The sequence below is a fragment of the Triturus cristatus genome, chromosome 4_2 (genome assembly GCF_964204655.1).
Source record: "Triturus cristatus chromosome 4_2, aTriCri1.1, whole genome shotgun sequence".
Lineage (NCBI taxonomy): Eukaryota > Metazoa > Chordata > Amphibia > Caudata > Salamandridae > Triturus > Triturus cristatus.
Genome location: NC_140586.1, coordinates 187,861,229 through 187,880,986, shown reverse-complemented (window position 1 = coordinate 187,880,986; position 19,758 = coordinate 187,861,229). Strand labels below are relative to the sequence as shown.

Here is a 19,758-nt window from a genome sequence, read left to right as displayed (position 1 = left end):
CACTGCGCAACTTCCAGACCTGCGTAACTTCCAGACCTGCTTGACTTCTGGGTTTCAGAGGATGCGAGATAGTGGCCTTCAATGTAATACTAATAAGACAGAAATTCTGCTCTTTGGGGTCCCCCTTGCTCAGCTGGGACAATTACCATTGGCCCAAGGATGCTCCCCCTGCCACTGTAGAATGCAGTCTTGTGGTAAAATTCAATACTACTGCTTCTTTAGCCCCACTAGGGGGTAGTGGGAACCTGTTTTGGACTACTAAAAACATGAACGTGAACGTTCCTCTAACTCCTCCCCTTCCCGCAGGAGGAAATGGTGATCTAGGCCTTGATCACCTCAATGCTGGATTATGCTAACTCTCTGTACTGGGCATACCTGCCAATCTCCTGAAGAGATTACAGCTGGTGCAGAATATTCCTGCCAGGCTTCTACTACGCCTTTCCAAGAGAGCCCACATTCAGCCAGGCCTAAAGGAACAGCACTGGTTCCCTATAAAAGAATGCGTGAGGTTCAAAGGTTTGGTTCTGGCACACAGAACTTTTCACCTGTATTTGTCAACAGATTCACACCTTACCAACCAGCCCGGTCTCTTTGGTCATCCAACTCTTTGCTGGTAGAAATTCCTCATTTCAGACGAAAAAAGTGGAGCGGTAGCGCCTTCTCTTACCGGCCTGCTAGGAAGTGAAATGTTCTCCCAGGTCAGCTCAATGCTTCCAGGGACATTCTGACCTTTAAGCAGCTTCTTAAGACCTGGTTCTTTGGTTTTTTCCTTTTAGTACCTTTGTTATTTAGGGATCAGACTTGCTATTTAGCTCTGGGACGCTCTATTGAGTAGCTGTTGCACTCTACAAATCTTTAACTATTAATGTGCAATTGCGTCAGCAGGTTAGGGTTGAAAGACTTTTTGTCCTTGAAGAAGAACAGGATGAATTATTTTTTGTGTGGATTTAGAATAAAGAAGTTCTTTAAATGTTGTAAATGTTTTCAAGCACAGAATGAGCATGTCCAGTGGTGAAGACTTGTTAAAATAGATTAGGGTGTCATCTTATTATTGTTGGATGGAGACATCTCCTTCCACCAGTTACATAACTTAATGACCATGGTCCCTAATCCAAACAAGTAAAATGAGACCCCACTCCAACAGATAGCTGTCCCAAACCCTCAGCAAACCTTGCTGCTCTTTAACCTTCCTCATAATTTTCCACACAAGTCTATCTATTACAGGAGGTGACAGCAGTGACGTATCTTTATTTAAGATTAGCTATAATAGAGGTCACTGTCAGCACATCACATTCTTTTTGCTATTAGTGTTCATGATAGTCGTTAGCCCAAAACCATAATAAATGCAAGCCCCATTATTAAAACATAATTTTACGTTCTTTGAACACATTTCAAACAGAGTACCCCACCATAGAATGTATGTGCTATATTTCTAGAATCCTATATGAATGCATGTCCACCTACACTATCCAAAGGCGAGCAGTAGGGCACTTTTTTGCCCAGTGTCGACAGTGACCCTGTAATGCAAAACAGTTCTCATTTTCCACACTGATACTGTAAAATTCACATTTGCCAATGTCATTAACCATTTGTGTTTTTCTTCAATGCTTTTTCTATGTGTAGGAGAAATGACCCATTCTTCACCAGCATTCAATTATCTACACGGTTTAGAAGTGATAAACCATTCTGGGACAAAATCTTTGATTTCATTAGTAAGGTACTGAACTGCACTCTAACAGCTGAATTCTCCTCCATCGTCACCGCATTCATGACCACAGGATTAAGATCAGATCACGACAGAGACCTACTTGACCTGCTGCAGTGAAAATGGTCCTGAATAACTGGAAGGACACAGCCAAGACCTCATACAAAGACTGGCTTAACTGGGTGACGTACCTAAGAGGCGCAGATAACATTACTCTGCAGAACTCACCCTGGAGGCCAGCAACTAGGGGGATGTGGAGTCACTCGACACATACTTAGACTCTTACGAACCCCCTTGAATACAATCCAGCCCTCTCGGGGGCACGGAGAAAGCAAATCTGGAACTCTGTCAACAAAGTGCAGAGAGACGCCAAAGGGAGGTGGACCTTGCTGGTCTGCCACTTTTCGCTACAGGCTAACCCCAGCTTGACTCATAGCTACAGAGCCTTCCCCGTACTCTCCTTTCACTCCTTTCTTTACTGTCACTTTCTTGCTATCACCCTATACCTATTTTCCCTGCAAGTCATGTAGATGGGTTCAGCTGAACACATATCTCATGTATCTGTAATCACTGTAATACATACTAAGTTTGGTTGAATCCGCTAAAGAAATGCTAATGTATCTGTTAATTAAAATCAATTTAAAAAAATGAAATTAGGATTGGGAGGCAGATGTGGGCGCCCTGGAAGAGGAGGATTGGAGGGAGGCGCTGGCCGCCCCGCGCGGTGCAGCTATAGCCATGAGGCTCCGGTTGGTTCAATTTAAATACCTGCACAGGGTATATTTCACGAGGGCGCGGTTGTGGCGGGCGGGGCTGATTGCATCCCCGGAGTGCCTGAGGTGTGGCAAGGAAGAGGGCACATTCTTCCACACTATATGGCAGTGCGTATCCCTAGATAAATTCTGGAGGGGAGTGTTGGCGTGCCTCTCGGAGGTGCTGGGGTGGGAGCTCCCCCGCTCGCCGCGGCTGGCTCTACTTCATGTCATGGAGGATATAGGGGGTGATATATACAAACGCCATCTTATGTTGCTGGGACTCACACTGGCCAAGCGGGATATTGCAAGGGAGTGGAAGGCGGCACGAGCCCCTTCCATGACGAGATGGAAGAACGGCCTGGATTTCTGTATGGGGCTGGAGCAGCCCGTTTTCGAGGCCAGTGGGTGCCCACGCAAGCACTATAAGATCTGGAAACGACGGGCAGACTAACGTGAAATTGGGCTGGAACCCCCCGTAGAGAGGGAGATCGATCCATAGGGGCAGCTGTACACGGCCGTTGGGGCCCTGGGGAAGTAGCGCGGGGGCGTGCAAGATGCGTGGGGAGAGCGGGATGGACAGAAGGGGGAGAGTAAGACTAGTTGGAGGAAGTGCGATCATTGGCTGTTGGGTGGAGGGGTGGGAGGTGGGAAGGGGGGTTGAGGGTTTTTTTTTATTTAATATACAATTGTCTATTGCCTGTATTTACATGTATGAAGGATATGGCAGACGTCTCTGGGTTACAGGGATCTGCATGGCGATGGCTAAATTGACACAATAAAATTTGTTTAAAAAAAAAAAAATGAAATTAGAAGAAAAAAAAAAACGCTGTGTGGTGGGACAGCTCCTCCTCAGACAAACTCATATTTTAGTCGCTAGCTTCCAAGACAACTGAAGTCGTTTCCCTAGACACTTCTGAGAGTTTCCCTTACTCGTTGCTGTTTAAGTCTGAATAATGCTGTGTTTAATGAGCGGAAAAGACAAGGTCTTCACTACAGCCAGTGTGACGGCGAAACTTCTTATTTTAATTCTGGATCCACTTCACCTCCACCCAACATAGTGTGATCCTGGACACATCATTCAGTCTAACTTAGCTTAAGGTACTGCTAAACACTAAGAAAGTGGCTACTAAGAGGCACATATAAAGTGTCTTTTAGCCCCCCCTACTTAATATTGATTGGCTTCATTGTTACCCTTTTTTTCTTCGTTTTCATTGATAGCCGCATCTCTACGCATGCCGGCTTCACTTCATCTCCATGTTTTTGTTTTTTTCCCTGAAGCATGGCCTAAATACTGGTTCTCAATGTCTTCTTATCCGAGCTTCCACTACAAACAATTTTCCTGTACTGCAAAGCTGGGCACAGGACAAATACAGTTTTTGCTCTTCCAGCTGCTGGATTCCCCTCTTCACACTTCCCAAAAGTTGCAGGTTTATATAAATATATGTCATATTTACTCATAGTAAACTCTATGTACATTATTTGTTGCACAAGACTCAAATCATCAGCCTAGGTGCGTCACACACAGTTCTACAAAGAAGTGGTTAAATACACGTGGCCATCAAGTACCACAGCCACAAATAGGAAGTTATTTGGTTGGATCTATAATATACTATTCCATAAAATATGGGATATAGTGTTTCACAAAGGCATAGTGAATCAGTAACTCCTCCAAGGATCAATGTTTTCAATTCAACCAGATCAAGGGCATCTTCACTCAAGCTTCTCCAAGCAATCAAAACATGCATATATAAATTCTGTAACCTTTGGGCAAATATTGTCCTCAAAGAGGCAAGGTACCAATAATCCTCCCCCTCACGTCCAAATATTGTTAAAGTTATCACACATCGTGTGTGTTTTTCCTCTGAGCTTCTTTACATAAAAGCAAATACACCAGCCATACCTTCGCAAAAATTATGTCCGTATCAGAGCTACCAAACCAAGCCACTCCTTTTCTTGGTAGCAAGAACTGTTCTCCAAAGATTACTTAACTGTTAATAATCAACTCCCCAAATTACACTTGTAAATACATTATCATTGTCTTGAGTAAGGCCTCCACGCCTTCAATCACTGTTTCAATTAAATGGTCAATATTTTGGCTCGAATAATCCTTGCCCGAGGCATATTTGCTAGTTTCAGCATTTTACAGCTTTTGTGAGCCTCCTATATATAACAAAGTTTTTGTGATTTAGTGCATTCCACGCACTACTCATTTGTGACCTTCCACTCACTGTAATCATTTGCAAGCTTCACACACAAACACTATGCTTCTGGAGTTCATCACTAATATCTCATACCTGAGCTTTGCCCACACACATCTCACTCTTCATATCTCACTATACCTGCCTCCCGTGAGCATCTCATATGTGTCTCGCACAGCAGGCTTTTTTTTACATTGGTAAGCATCTCTCTTCCACACAAACACTGTACATCTCATTTTTGTGAGCATCCCATACCAGGCTAATTCTTATTGCAAATATAGCTCATAGGGCTTCTTATATTTTTGTGCAAGATAATGCGGTTTGATTGCACTCTACACTCATATCATCCATCTGCAATTAAGCTTTTCCTAAACTTGACAACAAAAGTTTCTGTATTGTGTTGTATACTTTGCGATGAATTAAGGGATTCTCCACCCTTCAGTCACAAGAGTGTGATAAACTTCCAGTGTTAAAGAAACTATTCTCACTCGCCTTCTTGCGTCCTGGTAAACCAGAAGCTTCCAAAAGGGATGGGATCTGACGGACTTCAATACTCAAACAGATACACAGAATCCTAAACCATACTATTAGACCTGTCAGCCTTAGGGTGGTCTTCCCCCAAACATTTTGCCTGCTTACCTACTCTTTTTGCTCTTTTTGTTGGCCGTAGGACTCTGAGCACTTTACCACTGCTGACTAGGGCTAAAGTGCAAGGTTTCTCCACTAAAACATGGTGACATTAGTGTATACCTGATTGTCATATTTAGTTTACCTGTAAGTCCCTTGTAAAGTGGAATACCATATACCCAGGGCCTGTAAATAAAATGCTACTAGTGGGCCTGCAGCACTGATTGTGCTACCCACACAAGTAGCCTTTTAAACTTCTCAGGCCTGTCACTACAGAATCTGTTTGTGCAGTTTTACTGCCATGTAGACTTGCCACTAAAAACCCCTTGCCAAGACTTAAACTTCCCTATTATTACACATACATCACTCCTAAGGTAGGCCCTAGATCGCCCATAGGGCAGAGGGCTATGTTACTAAAAGGTACGACATGTACTTTTACGTTTATGTCCTTGTAGCGAAAAACACCTACATTTGTTTTCCACTATTGTGAGGCCTACTCCTCACATAGATTAACATTGGGAATTCCTTAATAAACTTTTAAGCTGTAATTCCTGGTTAGAAAGGAGTAGCTGTGTCAAGTTTTATATCTTTGGAACAGTGATGATAAATCCTCTTTACAGGTAAAGTTTTTTTTTTTTAAGCAGAGTTTTATATAGCGCGAACTTGACCCAAATCCAATCAGGTATCAGAGCGCTTTACATAACACCAGTTACGTTACATGAGGACACACATTCATTTTTTTTTTGTTAGGCACGGGGAGATTAAGTGATTTGCCCAGAATCACAGGATGTTTAGTGTCTTTACCGAGACTCGAACCCAGTTCCCCCAGGTCCGAGGTCGAGTGCCCTAGCCGTTAGGCCAACTCGCATCAAGGTTGGATTTCACATTCCTATTTTAGATATGCCACTTTTGGAAAGTAGACATGTATCTGCTACTACTGCTCTGTGTGCCTGCAGCCTGTCTACAATACATTCCAATATTAGTCCAATTGCATTTTGAGGTTTAGGAACGTTGCGAAGAGCATTTAGTTTATTCTTCCTTTTTTGGTCCCACGTTTGTTTGCTTGTGCATGAAGATATAAGATTTGAAACCCTGTTTTTTCACATTTGATCTGATTACTTTGTGAATGTAAATAACAATTAAAGCATACTTGCAAACTGTGACTACATTAGGGTGACCGGGTGTCCAGGATTTGCCTGGACTGTCCTGGTTTTTCAACAGTTGTCTTGGCAAATTTTGGTAAAATTGGCTCATGTCCCAGTGTTTTGAGAGGGTAAACTGAAAACAGTGAAAGGCACTTTTTTAGGTGTTCCAAAGCAGGGCTAGTAAACAGCTGTAAAGAGTAAGCAATTTAATTAACAGGTATGATGGTGGTTTTAAAAATTACAGTTTATCAATTTTCTTAGTGCCTCTTCTGTGTTTCCATGAGGAGGGGGGCTGTCATTCTTTGCCACTTTATTGATGTAAATCTGTAACCCTTCCTCTATTTTTGCAAAATGTCCTGGTTTTTGGGTCGCACGATCTGGTCTCCCTAGAATGCATGCCTGCCTGTTTCAATGTTTCACTACAAAACTATGTGATCGTATTCGTTTAACGGAGCATACGGCTCGCAGACAATGGGCGATTTGTTAGGGTCACTGGAAAATTCCAAAATATTGCCCCTGTCCCCCTTCTCACAAAATGTAGTGTCTCCTACGCCTTTGGGTCGTGCCCCGGTTTTCTCACTATGGAATTTGATTGTTTTAACATTGTGGATTGTGTTCACCGAATTCAGCCAGGCAATTACAGCCAGACGGCAGGTGCGAACTCCTAAGCTTACAAATGAATGTGTCCTTGTGTAACGTAACTGGTGCTCATGTAAAGCGCTCCAATACCTTCGGGTCGAGATCACGCTATATAAATCTGCAAACAAAAACTGCAAGAGATTACTAGATTAACGTTATGACTGATAACAGGTCCATTTTGACATGGAATAAATAGGTCAAATTTGCAGACCACAGCAGTACCTTAAAGTCATCCCCTTTCAAGTGAGCTAGGTAACGGCCCTCCTCTAGAGCAACTAGACAGCAAAGTGTAGTTCTATTCATTTCCAGGGGCGTGGCTACGCTAGGGGGGCGTGACACCGCGAGGGGGCAGAGTCAAGCGCCGTGCGCAAAGTAGGAAATGCGCTCGTGAGAAAGGGGCTATAGTAAAACAATCGCAGCTGCGTAATCGAACCTAGGTACTGGAGTCCACTCACCGGCTCCGCTCACAAAAAACGGAGCTTCCAAATGCTTTCGGCCAGCACCAGTCACTAACAGAGACAATTAAAATCAGGAAGCCGTGCTAAAGGTATGACAGCTGACGCGTCCTCTCACCACAAATCGCATCTCGTGGTATAGTCTGTAAGACCCTATACCCAATCAATGATGAGCCACAGTTTCCCTAGCCAATCCTAAACCACGATACAATCTCTCAGCCTCAACGCTTCATTAACGAATCACATACCGAAACTCTTAAACCAATCCGAGGCCTCTCCAAACACTGATAGAATTGTTTCCTCTTCTAGGATTGGCTTCTGTACAGTAACTATGAATAGACAGATTGACCGTTGAATGGGCTTCGTCGCACATCTGGGTTCTGTTTACTTGACAGGTTGTTTTAAGAAAATTAAGACTGGTCCTCGCTGCAGGGAAGCACCGGATAACGAGTAAGCCTAAGTGGACACCTTGATCAAACCTTTTGATAACCAGAGGAGAACAGCGCCTGTTAAACACGGATAAGCCGAAGAGACTCAAAGGAGAACGAGACGTGACACAGAAAAATCGCAGGAACACGTTGAGTTTAGTTTAAAGAATCCAGAGAGACCACAATGATAAATCCTGATGGTTAAGAGACTTCACGTCCCTTGACAATTTGTTGGCGCCTAAAGAGAGCAATCCTTTTTGATATGGCCGCATGCTGAAGAGAGGGCAGCACTCCTGAGGAGCGGCTCCTTTGTAGTTGTCGCCATGACGCTGCGCTTCGGGCAGCACCTCATCAGCTCGTCTGTTGTGTTTCTTAGAACCGAGCTTTCGTTTGCCCTTGTGAACCGAAAGCCGGTGGTGCCCGGTCACGTCCTGGTATGCCCGCTGCGCCCAGCTGAACGCTTCCGTGACCTGCGGCCTGAGGAGGTAAGCGACCTCTTCAACACCACGCAGCGTGTAGCCAGTATAGTGGAGACTCATTTTCACGGCACCTCACTCACCATCTCTGTGCAGGACGGGCCCGAGGCTGGACAGACGGTGCCACACGTCCACGTGCATGTGCTTCCCCGCAGAGCCGGTGACTTTACCCGCAACGACCGCATCTACGAGCAACTGCAAGATCACGACAAGGGGGAGGATGCCTCCTCTAGCAGATGGCGGTCAGAGGAGGAGATGGCCATCGAAGCTGCAGAGCTTAGGAAATACTTTGACAAGAATTAAGGACTGTGCTGTTCGGTTCCTTCTGTGAAGGCAAGGGGGAAGAGGGTTTCTGTAATTCGTATGAATCAACATATTCACCGAGGCTCTGGGAATTACATCAGGAACTTCTAGGGCAGGACTATCCATCAAACGCCAGGGAGGACGACATAGACGCCTTATTTTAAGGATGGCCACAATATAAATAAGGTCCGGCTCTATTCGCTATCTAAATTTGTTTTTTTGAGTTTAGTTATTCTGCTTGGAGCTGGTCCACTTGGATTTACATTAGCATCCTCCGCTAAACACTGCTTCAATTTTTATACGTGTTAGATGAGACCACTGCCGGTATCTCTCTCAATGGCCAACCTCTCATGTAGAGATCCAATGCAACAAAAATTGCTAAGTTTCCAGAATACTTCCTCAGGTGAGAAAGAGCCATCGCAAGGGCCTCCATAAACACCTTGATCATCAGACCGAGTCTGTGGGGATGATCACCATACTTGAGGCAAACATTTGTAAATCTAGATGCCGGCGTCCATCTTACCAGTTGTGTAGAGCCAAATTACCAGTCCAAATTAGATAGACAGTTGTTTACGTGAGGTGGAGATGGCTAACTACATTTGAGATTTAATCAAGGACGAAAGCTGACTTCTCGAATGAGTCCAAGGTGTCCACAATTACCATAAATCAGTATATGTCAGTCTTTGAAGAATACAGTGGGCTTAAAGGACACTTCTTGAAGACGTGCACGCCAGACCCATATCAACTTCATGTGCAATCAGTTTGTTGGTTGCTCTCATAAGCTTATGGTGATGGATAACATGAAGCGGTCATCATTACATGCATTCTGTGCTAATAACACAAAAGTGCTGCTAAATAAATATTCCTTTCAACATAATTGTTTCCTTGTTTTTATTGTACTTGTGCTTCCCGAAATTATCTCCTTGAACTCGTATTCTGGTGACTGGAGGAAGCTCGCCACCTTTCCAGACTGTTCATGGCCTTGGTCCGGTACTGACAAATAGATGCTTGTACCCAATAAATCCACTATTTCCTTCTAATCGTAAAGGGGTTTCTGCCATGAGAATGAAAAAGAATACGAACCGTCCCTCTACTGTGTCTATGCATATTTTGTGAGCTGGGCTAACCTAGGACAAACTTTTCAACACTTCATTAACTCTGAAAGGGCAATCATAAACTGGTGAAAACTGGAACACTTACCAGTTTTGTCAGGGATATGAAGTGCAATACAAATGCTGCAATACAATACTGGGATTTAGCCTCAAACCAATGTCTTCTGTATCCTTTGACAATGGTCGCTGCGATTTGGATTTTCAGGGACTAACGACAGGACCAAAAGCATTATGCAACAGGGGAAGACCAAATTATGCAGTGGGGTTGACTAAATTATTGCGTCAAGAAAATGCAAATAATGCTGCGCAATGTGGCACATTTTGTAATGGCATTACCTAATTTTGTCATATTTCACATAATGCTGTCTAGGAAAATAGTTCTTTATCCTACTAATTAAGTAAGACAGAAGGGTTTTAAGACCAAATTATTATCCAGGGAAGCCACTGGTTGGTTGAGATGTTTATCTCAAGCCATTAACAGCACATCCAACCCTTCCAGGGGAGAATCCTTTCTATTTATTAAATGGACTCTTACCTACTAGAAGTATCAAGTGGCATGCTTCATCAGAGTCCTCAACCAGGCTCCTACTATGTCTCTGTGGGCTCAACCTTGTGGTCAAAGGAATTCTTAGCCAGGATTGTTGGTGATGGAACCCGACTAACTCTGATGAAAATTGCCTGTGCACCCTCCCCAGTTTAATATGTTATAGGGTGCTCAGGCACGCTTAAAAACATGGGTGATGCTTGCAGGGAAAATTAGTGCTCGCTAGCATAAAAAGTCAGTCTACATATTGCTGCCACCTATCTCAGGTCGGTGGGTTTTGTGGCTTTCCTCAGGACTGAAATATCAGTAATATCTTAGTAACTAAGGTTTGTTGGACATTATATACATTCCTGCATGCCAAACTTATAAACTATTAGGGCTTATTGGCTCATTCATTCTTTATGGTTTTGGGAAGAGAAACAGAAAAAAGACCATATTAATCGTCCTCATAATTATCAACTCTTGTTATCTTGCCAATTGTGAGCAACGCAAGTTATGTGGGGAAAAAAAGAGAGAGGGTATTATTCACTAACATGAAAACAGCGTACATGTCTAGGAGGCTTCTTCAAGTTTCTTGCCCCGGGATGTGCCCTCAGGACAGCAGTGGGCGTGGTGGACACTGGGAGGTCAAAATTACTATTCTATCTCATGTTCTAGACTATTTGGGGAAGAGCAACTTTCCTCCAAATTATCCAGGAGGCTTATTTAGTATTCCAACTCCAGTCCTGGAATAGTTTGGCGACAGCTATACAGTCCCCAAATATTTTTAGGAATGGTTGAAAAGTAGTAATTTTAAGTAGCAGAAAATGCGTCCCTCATGGCGCAGCTCAGGTCAAAAAAATTGGAGTGAACTGGTGTGAAATGCAAAAAGTGGCTGTGAGGGCAACAGTATTAAATACAGTGTGCTCAGATATCGTTCTTTGCCACATAGGTTGTTGCTTAGAGGATGCAACAAGACATCTTGGTATAGAGGGTCCATATCGCAAAGGACCCTGCCAACAACTTGGACAGTTGATATGGAGGGACAATTCGTGGCAAGACCACCTGCCGACTATGGATATATCTCCACAGCTTGCTCCCCAGCCCCAACGGGAAGCGCTGACCCAATTATTGCCTTCGGTTGAGACCCGAAGACTGTCCTGCTGTGCCAGGCATCTACATGTCCCAACCACCAACAGAGTTTCGTCCCTCACTTCCTTTGTCAGGGGATTCTGATCCATCTACGACAGGCCCTTCTGGAGGTACCAAATAATTAGTCATTGGAGAGCCTGATTGTGCCCCTTGAAAATGGCTTGGATTGAAGATACCAACGTTCCGACTAGGCGAGCAATCGCTCGCAAGGAAACCTTCTTTTGAGAGAGGACCAATTTCTTCCTTCATGTGTCGCACTTTGGTTTTGGGGAGCCTCAGCTGCGCCAACAGAGTTGATCACAAACCCCATAAAATCTATTGTCTGAGTAGGACAAAGAATCAACTTGGTCCTGTTGATGACGAAACCAAAGTCCTGTATGAGAGACGTTTTCCTCTGCAAATGAGTGGGTGGCCAATGACTGAGATTGAGCCATGATGAGAACGTTGTACAAATAAACTACCATACGTATCCCCTGTTCTCTGAGATGGGGTGGCTTCATCACCTTAGTGAAACACCATGGTGATGAAGCCACCCCAAAAGAAAGGACCAAATATTCCAACCACCTGCCTCTCCATCAGAATTGAAGAAATCTCCGGTGAGAAGGAAAGATGGGAATGGTTAGATACACATCTTTGAGGTCCAGCCGGACCATCCAATTCCCTTTCTGCAATAGATCCGCTAAAAGATGGATACCCACCATCTTGAAATGTTTGTATATGAAGTTCTGTTTGAAATCTCTTAAATTCAGAACTAACCTGTGACCACCTCACATTTTTTGTACCAAGAAGACATTGCTGCAAAAAACCCCAACGCTGTAGTTGCAATATGCCACTGCATGCTTCTGCAGCAGGTCTTCTATTTCTGCGTCTATAAAATCGCACTCTTGTCGAGAAAATGTAACTGTTGAGGGAGAGATACTTGTTTTGGGGTTTGATAAAACTTGATGAAACCCCTGAACAGTCTGCAATATCCAAGCATCCTGGGTAAATCGAACACAACCTCACCCAAAGGCATAACTGAGGTATAGAGAAGTCTTCTCTGCAGAGTTTTGGGATTGGAGTCCCCCTCTGTGGCCGTCTCAGTTGAAGCGGAATCTGGAGAATCTTTGTCTGGTGGGAAAGAAAGTGCTACCCATGGTAGAATCCGGTCACTCTTCTCTACCTCAACCATATGTCCTCTGGGAGGGTCTGGCTAACAGTAACAGCCTGGCAAGCGGCCCCTGCCTTGCCTGGCCCGATTGAAAAGGCCTGTCTGAAAAACTGTTTTGATATCCGATTGGGCCTTATCCAATGAAGTAAAGGTACCCACATACTTGGGCACGTGCTTGACAAATTTATCTCCAAATAGGTGGGCCTCAACCAAGGGGCCCGCTTCGGCCGAAGCAAGTATGGTTAGGTTGAAGTCCATGTGCATAAGGAGAGATTTGCACCATTCTGTTGACACAGCAGAGGTCTCGTTCCCCAACAAACATAGCCCGTCGGGACCAGCCAGCTAATATGTTGGAGGCCAACATGTTCGTCCATCTCCTTGGCAACGAAGGCCATCTGTAACATCTTCGTAAGTGGCCGAACCAAATCCAGCAACTTGTCCTGACACACAGCAAGCATGGTCAATACCCTTTTTAGGATCTCTAGCAAACTTCTTCAAGAAGGTTAGCATGCTTGGGTCGGTTTCTGGTGTCTCAGCAACCTTGTCATGGATATCGCGCCTGGGTATTCCGCCCAAAGACTGTTACGGACCTCCTTTTCAAAACCGAATCTTAAATTCTCATTGAGGCATTCAGATGCTTCAGAAAAAGGCGTCCATTTATACAAACGTGGGATGAACTATATCCTGAATATCCTGAGGATTAAAGTTAAAGGGATTTGAGGTATTTATATCAGAAACTCGTGGTCTGGCTGAGGCAGACTGTTTAGCATTTAACTTTTTAGGGGTTATAATGATCGGAATGGGTGGAATCCGTTTTGGTGGTAGCAATAAAATTCCCATCTTTTCCCTTGGCTGGTCCATTTGTGGAGGTCGAGTGCCCGTGAACACCCAAAGGGCCCTTTGGGAGATTAGCCAGAGCGTCCGCATGAGGCCACTCCGTGGACTTGGTTTTTGCTTTACGGGGTACATCAGAAGAACCAGGCTTGGAGTCCGGTGTTGCAGGATTTTGAAAACCATGGCGTTTTGCAAAGCTCTCCAATTGATCAATAATGGGCTTAAGGGCAGCAGTCAGAGCCTGATTCACTGTAATGGGAACAACAGTCTGAATTGCCATATTGACTGATTGCAGGACAGAGGCATCCAGAGCGTCAACTAAATTATCCTCCAAAAGTGGCCCCTGTTCCTTGTATTCTTTCTCCTCCAAGGGAGGCAATTTTCCATTATTACTCATTTCCTTTCCCTATTTCAAAGGATTACTGAGTGGGGAGCCAGCCCATGTGCACCAGAAGAACAACAAAAATCCACTTGGCTCCTCAGCAAAGCTGTAATCGCAATTACTCTAGCCCCAGGGCAACCAGGTTGTTCAGAGGCAAACAATACAATGAGCGTGCATGCCCCCTGTAGGGCATCCCGATTCTTACAGCCGGAGCCGGCATCAACCTCCACGCTGCTGTGAATCTAATGAACAGCGGGAAGCCAAGCGTTAAAAGAATGCTACGGCGAGGAGGGCAGATGACAAGAGAACAATGCATAGTCCAAAAATAGCCCAATTGGGCTATGCACGCCCGAACGGCTCTAATAAAAGGTCTTGCTCAATGAGGGAAGGTGCCGACAACTAACAACGCGGGGGTGACTGCGAAGCGTTCCGCTCATGAGAGCGAGATCGGGCAACTAGACAATCGGTCCTGAAGTCGGGACGACACTATAGGACAACGCAGGAATGACTGCAAAGCGGTCCGCTCCAGGAGCGTGATCGGGCAGATTATAATACAGTCCCGAAGTTGGGACAGACACACAAAAGCAGCTAGTTATCCCATGGGACAGGCAAAGAGCTGAAGGCATTATCACAAGATAGTCAATAATAGATCTCAACAATTACAACAGAAGTAATGAAGAGCCACTTATCTCTGCTGTGATCAGCAAAGAAAGATGCTCTTAAGATGGCAATGGCTATTCTTATATGGACTGCTGGACCATGATTGGTGGTTGTGAGCAGGGTATCATGGAAAATGTAGTTTGTATAGTGTTAAAACGTTTTTCATTGGCTGCTGTGTTTTTCCAGTAAAAGAAGTAGAAGCAATAACCGGAGCCTCATGGTCTGAAATAGAATTAATTGTGAAGTGGTCCAAATAACTTAATACCAACCACAGTCTCCTTAGAGGGGGTCTGATTATAACGAGTGGGTATCGAACCATACTAATCCAGATTAGATTATGATCTCTGTCCCCTTGTGGTGCTATAGATGTAAATCAAGAGGGGTGGGAGCAGGTGTCATTTTCAGCAAACTATCCAGTGTTGGCCTCTCACGCTGCTCTGTTAGCTCGTGTGACACTTGGGCAATCATTTGAGCACCAACCAAGCAATGTCATCATTCACTTAATCGATGAGTGTTGGCAGACGGTAGATCCACTGTTGTTGTTTTTCAAAGAATATCTGTTCTACCTTTTTATTTGTTTTGTCAAGTTGTTCCAACACAACACATTTGAGGTCCTTTCCTGTATGTGCACTTGTGGTTAAGTGATTACACATTTTTGTGGTGTTCTTCCTACACAGTATATTCCTACTGTGTTCACTGATCCAACGTCTAAACTTCCTGCCTATGTATTTCAAGTGGCACGGACATGTTATCATGTAGATTGCATATGATGATTTGCAATTAGTATGTTTTTTCAGGATCTTTTTGTTGGTGCTGTGAGGTGGCACATGCTACATGTACCACCTGGGTAATGCCGTGTTATCTGGGGTAAATCCCAAAGCTGTGGTACCATAGTGATCTCCCGCCTCTGGGTGCATGGTCTGGTATGTACCACATAATCCTTCAAGTTAGTGCCCTTTCTGTGTGGAAATCTGGGTTTTTCGAAGTGTAACTTCCCTTTAGGTAGGCACCAGTTCTTGATTGCTGCCCGAGACAGGCTGCGTTTAGGACAAAAGCACCCGGTGGACCTTTGTATAGGTGACACTCACACGCGCGTAGGTGGCTCACGGCTGCGCTCGAGCGCTGCTGCTTCGGTGGGCTCCACCAATGGCACTCTATGTGGCGCACCGCACACAAGGGGTATGATGGGGATGGTCATAGCAGATTGTTGGCTACACGCACATCCCACCAGGCCACACACTGACCTAGTTCCTGTCTATGCATGGTTACAAAGTTTGGACGAACAGACGCGCAAAGTTCGCCCCAAAAGTTATGTTTGTCACAGTTCACAAGTTGTTACGGTTACGACAGACCGGTTCACACATGCTCAGACGAGCCCAGTACTTACTAGAACACACCCCGCCCCTGGCCTCCCAACGTTCTGCACACCCCAGCAATGACACACGTTAACATAATTATGTGGAACATTCATGGAATGCACACGCCAACACGTAGATATTCTAAATTCGTTTATCTCCACAGACATTTGGTTGGAATCGCCCTATTACAGGAAACACACATAACGCAGCTTGAGCTGAAAAGACTGCGCAGGCGCTGGCGAGGGCAGGTGTATGGTACGTGTACTCCGCCCATGCCAGGGGCACGCTCATCTGGGTGAGGGCGGAAGTCCCACTTCACTAGCACAGAAGTGGTAGTAGATCCTGAAGGCAGGTATACTCTAGTACGTGGATCACTCAACGGTCAACACATATTGTTGGCCTCGATCTATGCTCCGAATGTTGATCAACCGTCATTCCTGGCGCAGCTGTCGCTGACGGTCACCCCGTATGCTGGTCTCCCCTGGCTGCTGGGCGGCGATTTCAACTCAGTGCTTGACGTACACAACAACAGATCCTTCCCCCCTCTTCATGCCACGTCGGCAGTGTCCAACGCGCAGGCGCTCATGGACTGGCTCTTACACTGGACGCTATTAGATGTGTGGCGGGTCCTCCACCCAGCTGATTGTATTTACTCCTATTATTCTGCGACGCATGACCTGCATGTCTGACTAGATAGGGTGGTGGGGTCCCAGTCTCTCCTACCGTTAGTCGAGGGTTTGGAATATTTGGGACGGACGCACTCCGATCATAACCCCTTACGGATTCATGTCCGCTGGGAGGCTGATCGGCCCCCTATCCCCACATGGCGCCTCCAGCCTGCTGCGCTAGAGGATCCTGAATTCCGCTCATTATTAGGGACAGCTATCCTGACATATTTTGAACTTAACGAAGACACGGCAGGTAGCGCACTGGTGGAGTGGGACGCCCTCAAAATAACACTTAGAGGTCACTGCTTGGGAGCCACATGGAATATACGGTGTAGGAAGGTGGATATCTGACTATGGTTACCCCCAACTTTTTGCCTAGTGTCTAGCTGGTTTTTCGACTTAGTTGGCCTGAGATCCTGCCATTTAGGGTCTCAGGCTGTCTGCTCTCTCTTTAAAATGGACTCCATGTACCCTAGGTACATTCCCAATTGGTAAGGATCACCTTATTGGACCCTGTACAGTGTACCCTAGGTACCCAGGGCATAGGTGTACCCTAGGCCTCCCAGGGGCTGCAGCATGTATTACGCCACCCCTGGTCTGGCCTTCCAATCAGACACAACTGGCTGATCACTCAGCTGGGGCAAGGTCGTGTAATCACCCCTTGCTTAGATATAGTATACCTAAATCTACCCTTATATATAGACACATGTGTACCTATCAGTCACTCCTATGGCAGGCCTTAACAATCCTGGAGGCAGAGTGCTTGGTAACATGTGAGATGGTGCTCTAGCATGAGCTGAGCCTGTCTGCAGCTTTCGGAATCATGTCCTTATAGCTGTTCTATGATATAGCCTACCATATACTCTTAAAGTGCCTTATAATCTTAAACGGTTATGGTAACTATGGTTTGGCTTTATCAAAACATGTCGTGTAAGGTGTCTAACACTTTGGAATAATACCCCCATACCATTTCTGGTGATGAGGATATTATTCCTCCCTTCTAGAGGGAGAGACATGTTAAAATCCTACTTTGCTGTTTAACTCTAACCAAAGCCTCAGCATCACAAAATGGATGCTGCTGCCACAGACACAAGTCTGACCTCCTGCTGCTGGGAGTGATCCCGGCAAGGGAGGCTTGGACAATAGGTTTCCTGCTTGGGGAGGTGCTAGCACCTCCCCAGACAGACTTTAGTGTATTGGGGCAGGGAGGGCTGAAAGGAATGAGACATGCCTGGGGCACACAAGGTGTCCCATGCATAGTCCAGTTCAAACCGGTGCTGGGGCACACCAGCCCCAGTCCTGGCGCGAAACTGGACAAAGGGAAGGGGGTGTAACCACCCCCCTCCCAGGTCCCACCCATAAGGCGTGACCTAGCAGGTATCCCAGCCCCCCAGATTAGTATAAGAGTGGGAGTTGGGCCTCAAGACTTTAGATTATCCTGAACCTGCAACTTGAACAGAAACTCTGGACCTTCGACATTCGACAAAAGAAGAAGACTGAAGAATCTCCCTTGTGGCCAAGGAGTGACTACCCTGTGCAAACAGGCACCATCAAGAGACTACCCTTTGCTGTGCTAAAGTTCTACGAGGGACCGACTGCAGAGCCCGACCAGAGCCTTGACTTCCAGACTTCTCCGACCCTGATCCACATCCACAGCCGAGCTGAGATCCGTGGAGGCGACGAGAGACGTGGGACCGGCTACCTGGGAAAAGTGGCTAGTATCTTCAAGCGCAGCTTCTGAGGCACCCTCGAAGTTGTGCACCGGGGATTGAGAAGCCCCAACCCCAAGCACCATCTGCACCGAAGATCAGCCCCCCACACTCCACGAGTCCTGCGTGGGGCCCTTCTGCATTTTCCTGCTTGCCGCGCCTGTCCGGTTGCTTGCCCGCTGGCTAGTGGCCTTTGAGACGACGCACCCTGAACTCTTCAGCGCTGGTTTGGCTCCTCCAGACTGGCTCCCACTTCTCTGCAAAGAAGAAGCACCCCAGACCTTCCTGGTCTGCACCAGAAGCAAGTCCTCCGTTCTTCGTGGGTTCCGCTTGCCAAGGCTTGGTGAGTCCTAGTCCAACTTCGACGCCGCCGACAGCAAGAGCCTTTGTGGGACAGCTCGCCTCCTGGTCCTGGTCGTCCTCGACATTCCCTGGTCCTCGTGGCTGCAGCGACAAGCTTCACCTTCACCTGCAATCTTCACGACATCGCCTGGTTCCTTCCTGGTTCCACGTGGTCACTGGCTAGTGACCTTGACTCTGTCCCTTCTGCTTGCAGGTCTCCTCTCTTCTTGATCCCAGTCTTGGGATCCACCGGACACTCTTCACTGACTGCCTGTCAGCAACTTTCCTTCAGGCATCCATAGAAGTCCACGACGAAACCCGACGCAAGTTCACACCTATGCACCCGCAGCCTGTGGGCTAGGTAACTTGGGTACTTCGGTGCTCACAAGGGTAGTGACTATCCTAGGGTCTAGTTTCCGAGTCTCGACTCTCTAGCTGCTTTAGAAGTGCCCCTAAACTGTTAATTGCTAACAACTACTATTTCTATCGACTTTTACGCATTACGCGTGAGTGTTTCCACTCTGCACCTGAATCCCGTGGGCCTCCCACTTCCTAACTACTGCTAGTGTAGTGTAGCCCCAGCGATTCCCTAGGCCTAGGCCTATCCTATTTCCGTGACAGTGGTCCTTATACCACTTACTTAGTATATGGTTTGCGTGGCCGCTAGGGCCTAACTGTATTACTTACCTGTGTGACTTAATGTATGCTTAAATAAGACTGTGTTGTACTTACCTCTAATCTCATAAAGAGTGCTGAGGGTTTGACTAGAATAAATACACTTTATTTTATATGTTCATTCGTTTCCCCGTAGGGCTGGGTTCTCGCGCACTCCCGGAAAGAACAGATCGTCACCAATTCATATCATCAAGTTTCTTTCTTTATTTACAGCATGCCAGTTAGAAAAAGCTCTACGCGTTTCAGTCCCACCAGGGACCTTGTTCACGTACAGTCTCGTGAACAAGGTCCCTGGTGGGACTGAAACGCGTAGAGCTTTTTCTAACTGGCATGCTGTAAATAAAGAAAGAAACTTGATGATATGAATTGGTGACAATGTGTTGTTTCCGGGAGTGCGCGAGAACCCAGCCCTACGGGGAAACGAATGAACAAATTGACCACGGCTTGACCCTGCCGTCTCTG

At 45.9% G+C, this 19,758-nt stretch overlaps 2 protein-coding genes across 8 annotated transcripts in view; one reads left to right on the top strand and one right to left on the bottom strand.

Annotated features, from left to right (window-relative positions):
- Nucleotides 1-7,669, bottom strand: part of SLC25A17 (solute carrier family 25 member 17) — a 218,145-nt gene extending 210,476 nt beyond the window's left edge. For 3 of the 7 annotated variants that reach the window (XR_014960566.1, XM_085601063.1, XM_085601066.1), the window contains exon 1: nt 7,292-7,379. Coding sequence is in view for 2 of the 7 variants with exons in the window: in XM_085601063.1 (XP_085457189.1) it covers nt 7,292-7,302 (11 nt within the window). In the remaining 5 variants the exon portion in view is untranslated. Of the gene's footprint in view, nt 1-7,291; nt 7,380-7,502 lie in introns of those variants that run through there. The other 4 variants (XR_014960567.1, XM_085601067.1, XM_085601064.1 and 1 more) reach the window with 3 other exon arrangements.
- A 470-nt stretch (nt 7,670-8,139) lies between these two features.
- On the top strand, nt 8,140-9,608 carry FHIT (fragile histidine triad diadenosine triphosphatase). The gene has a single exon (XM_085601068.1). The coding sequence runs from the start codon at nt 8,276-8,278 to the stop codon at nt 8,729-8,731; it is 456 nt and encodes a 151-aa protein (XP_085457194.1). The 5' UTR covers nt 8,140-8,275; the 3' UTR covers nt 8,732-9,608.
- Nucleotides 9,609-19,758: the final 10,150 nt, after the last annotated feature.

Bases quoted from the DNA above. Each gene is read 5' to 3' on its own strand.
- FHIT (XM_085601068.1), top strand. From the start codon at position 8,276: ATGACGCTGCGCTTCGGGCAGCACCTCATCAGCTCGTCTGTTGTGTTT.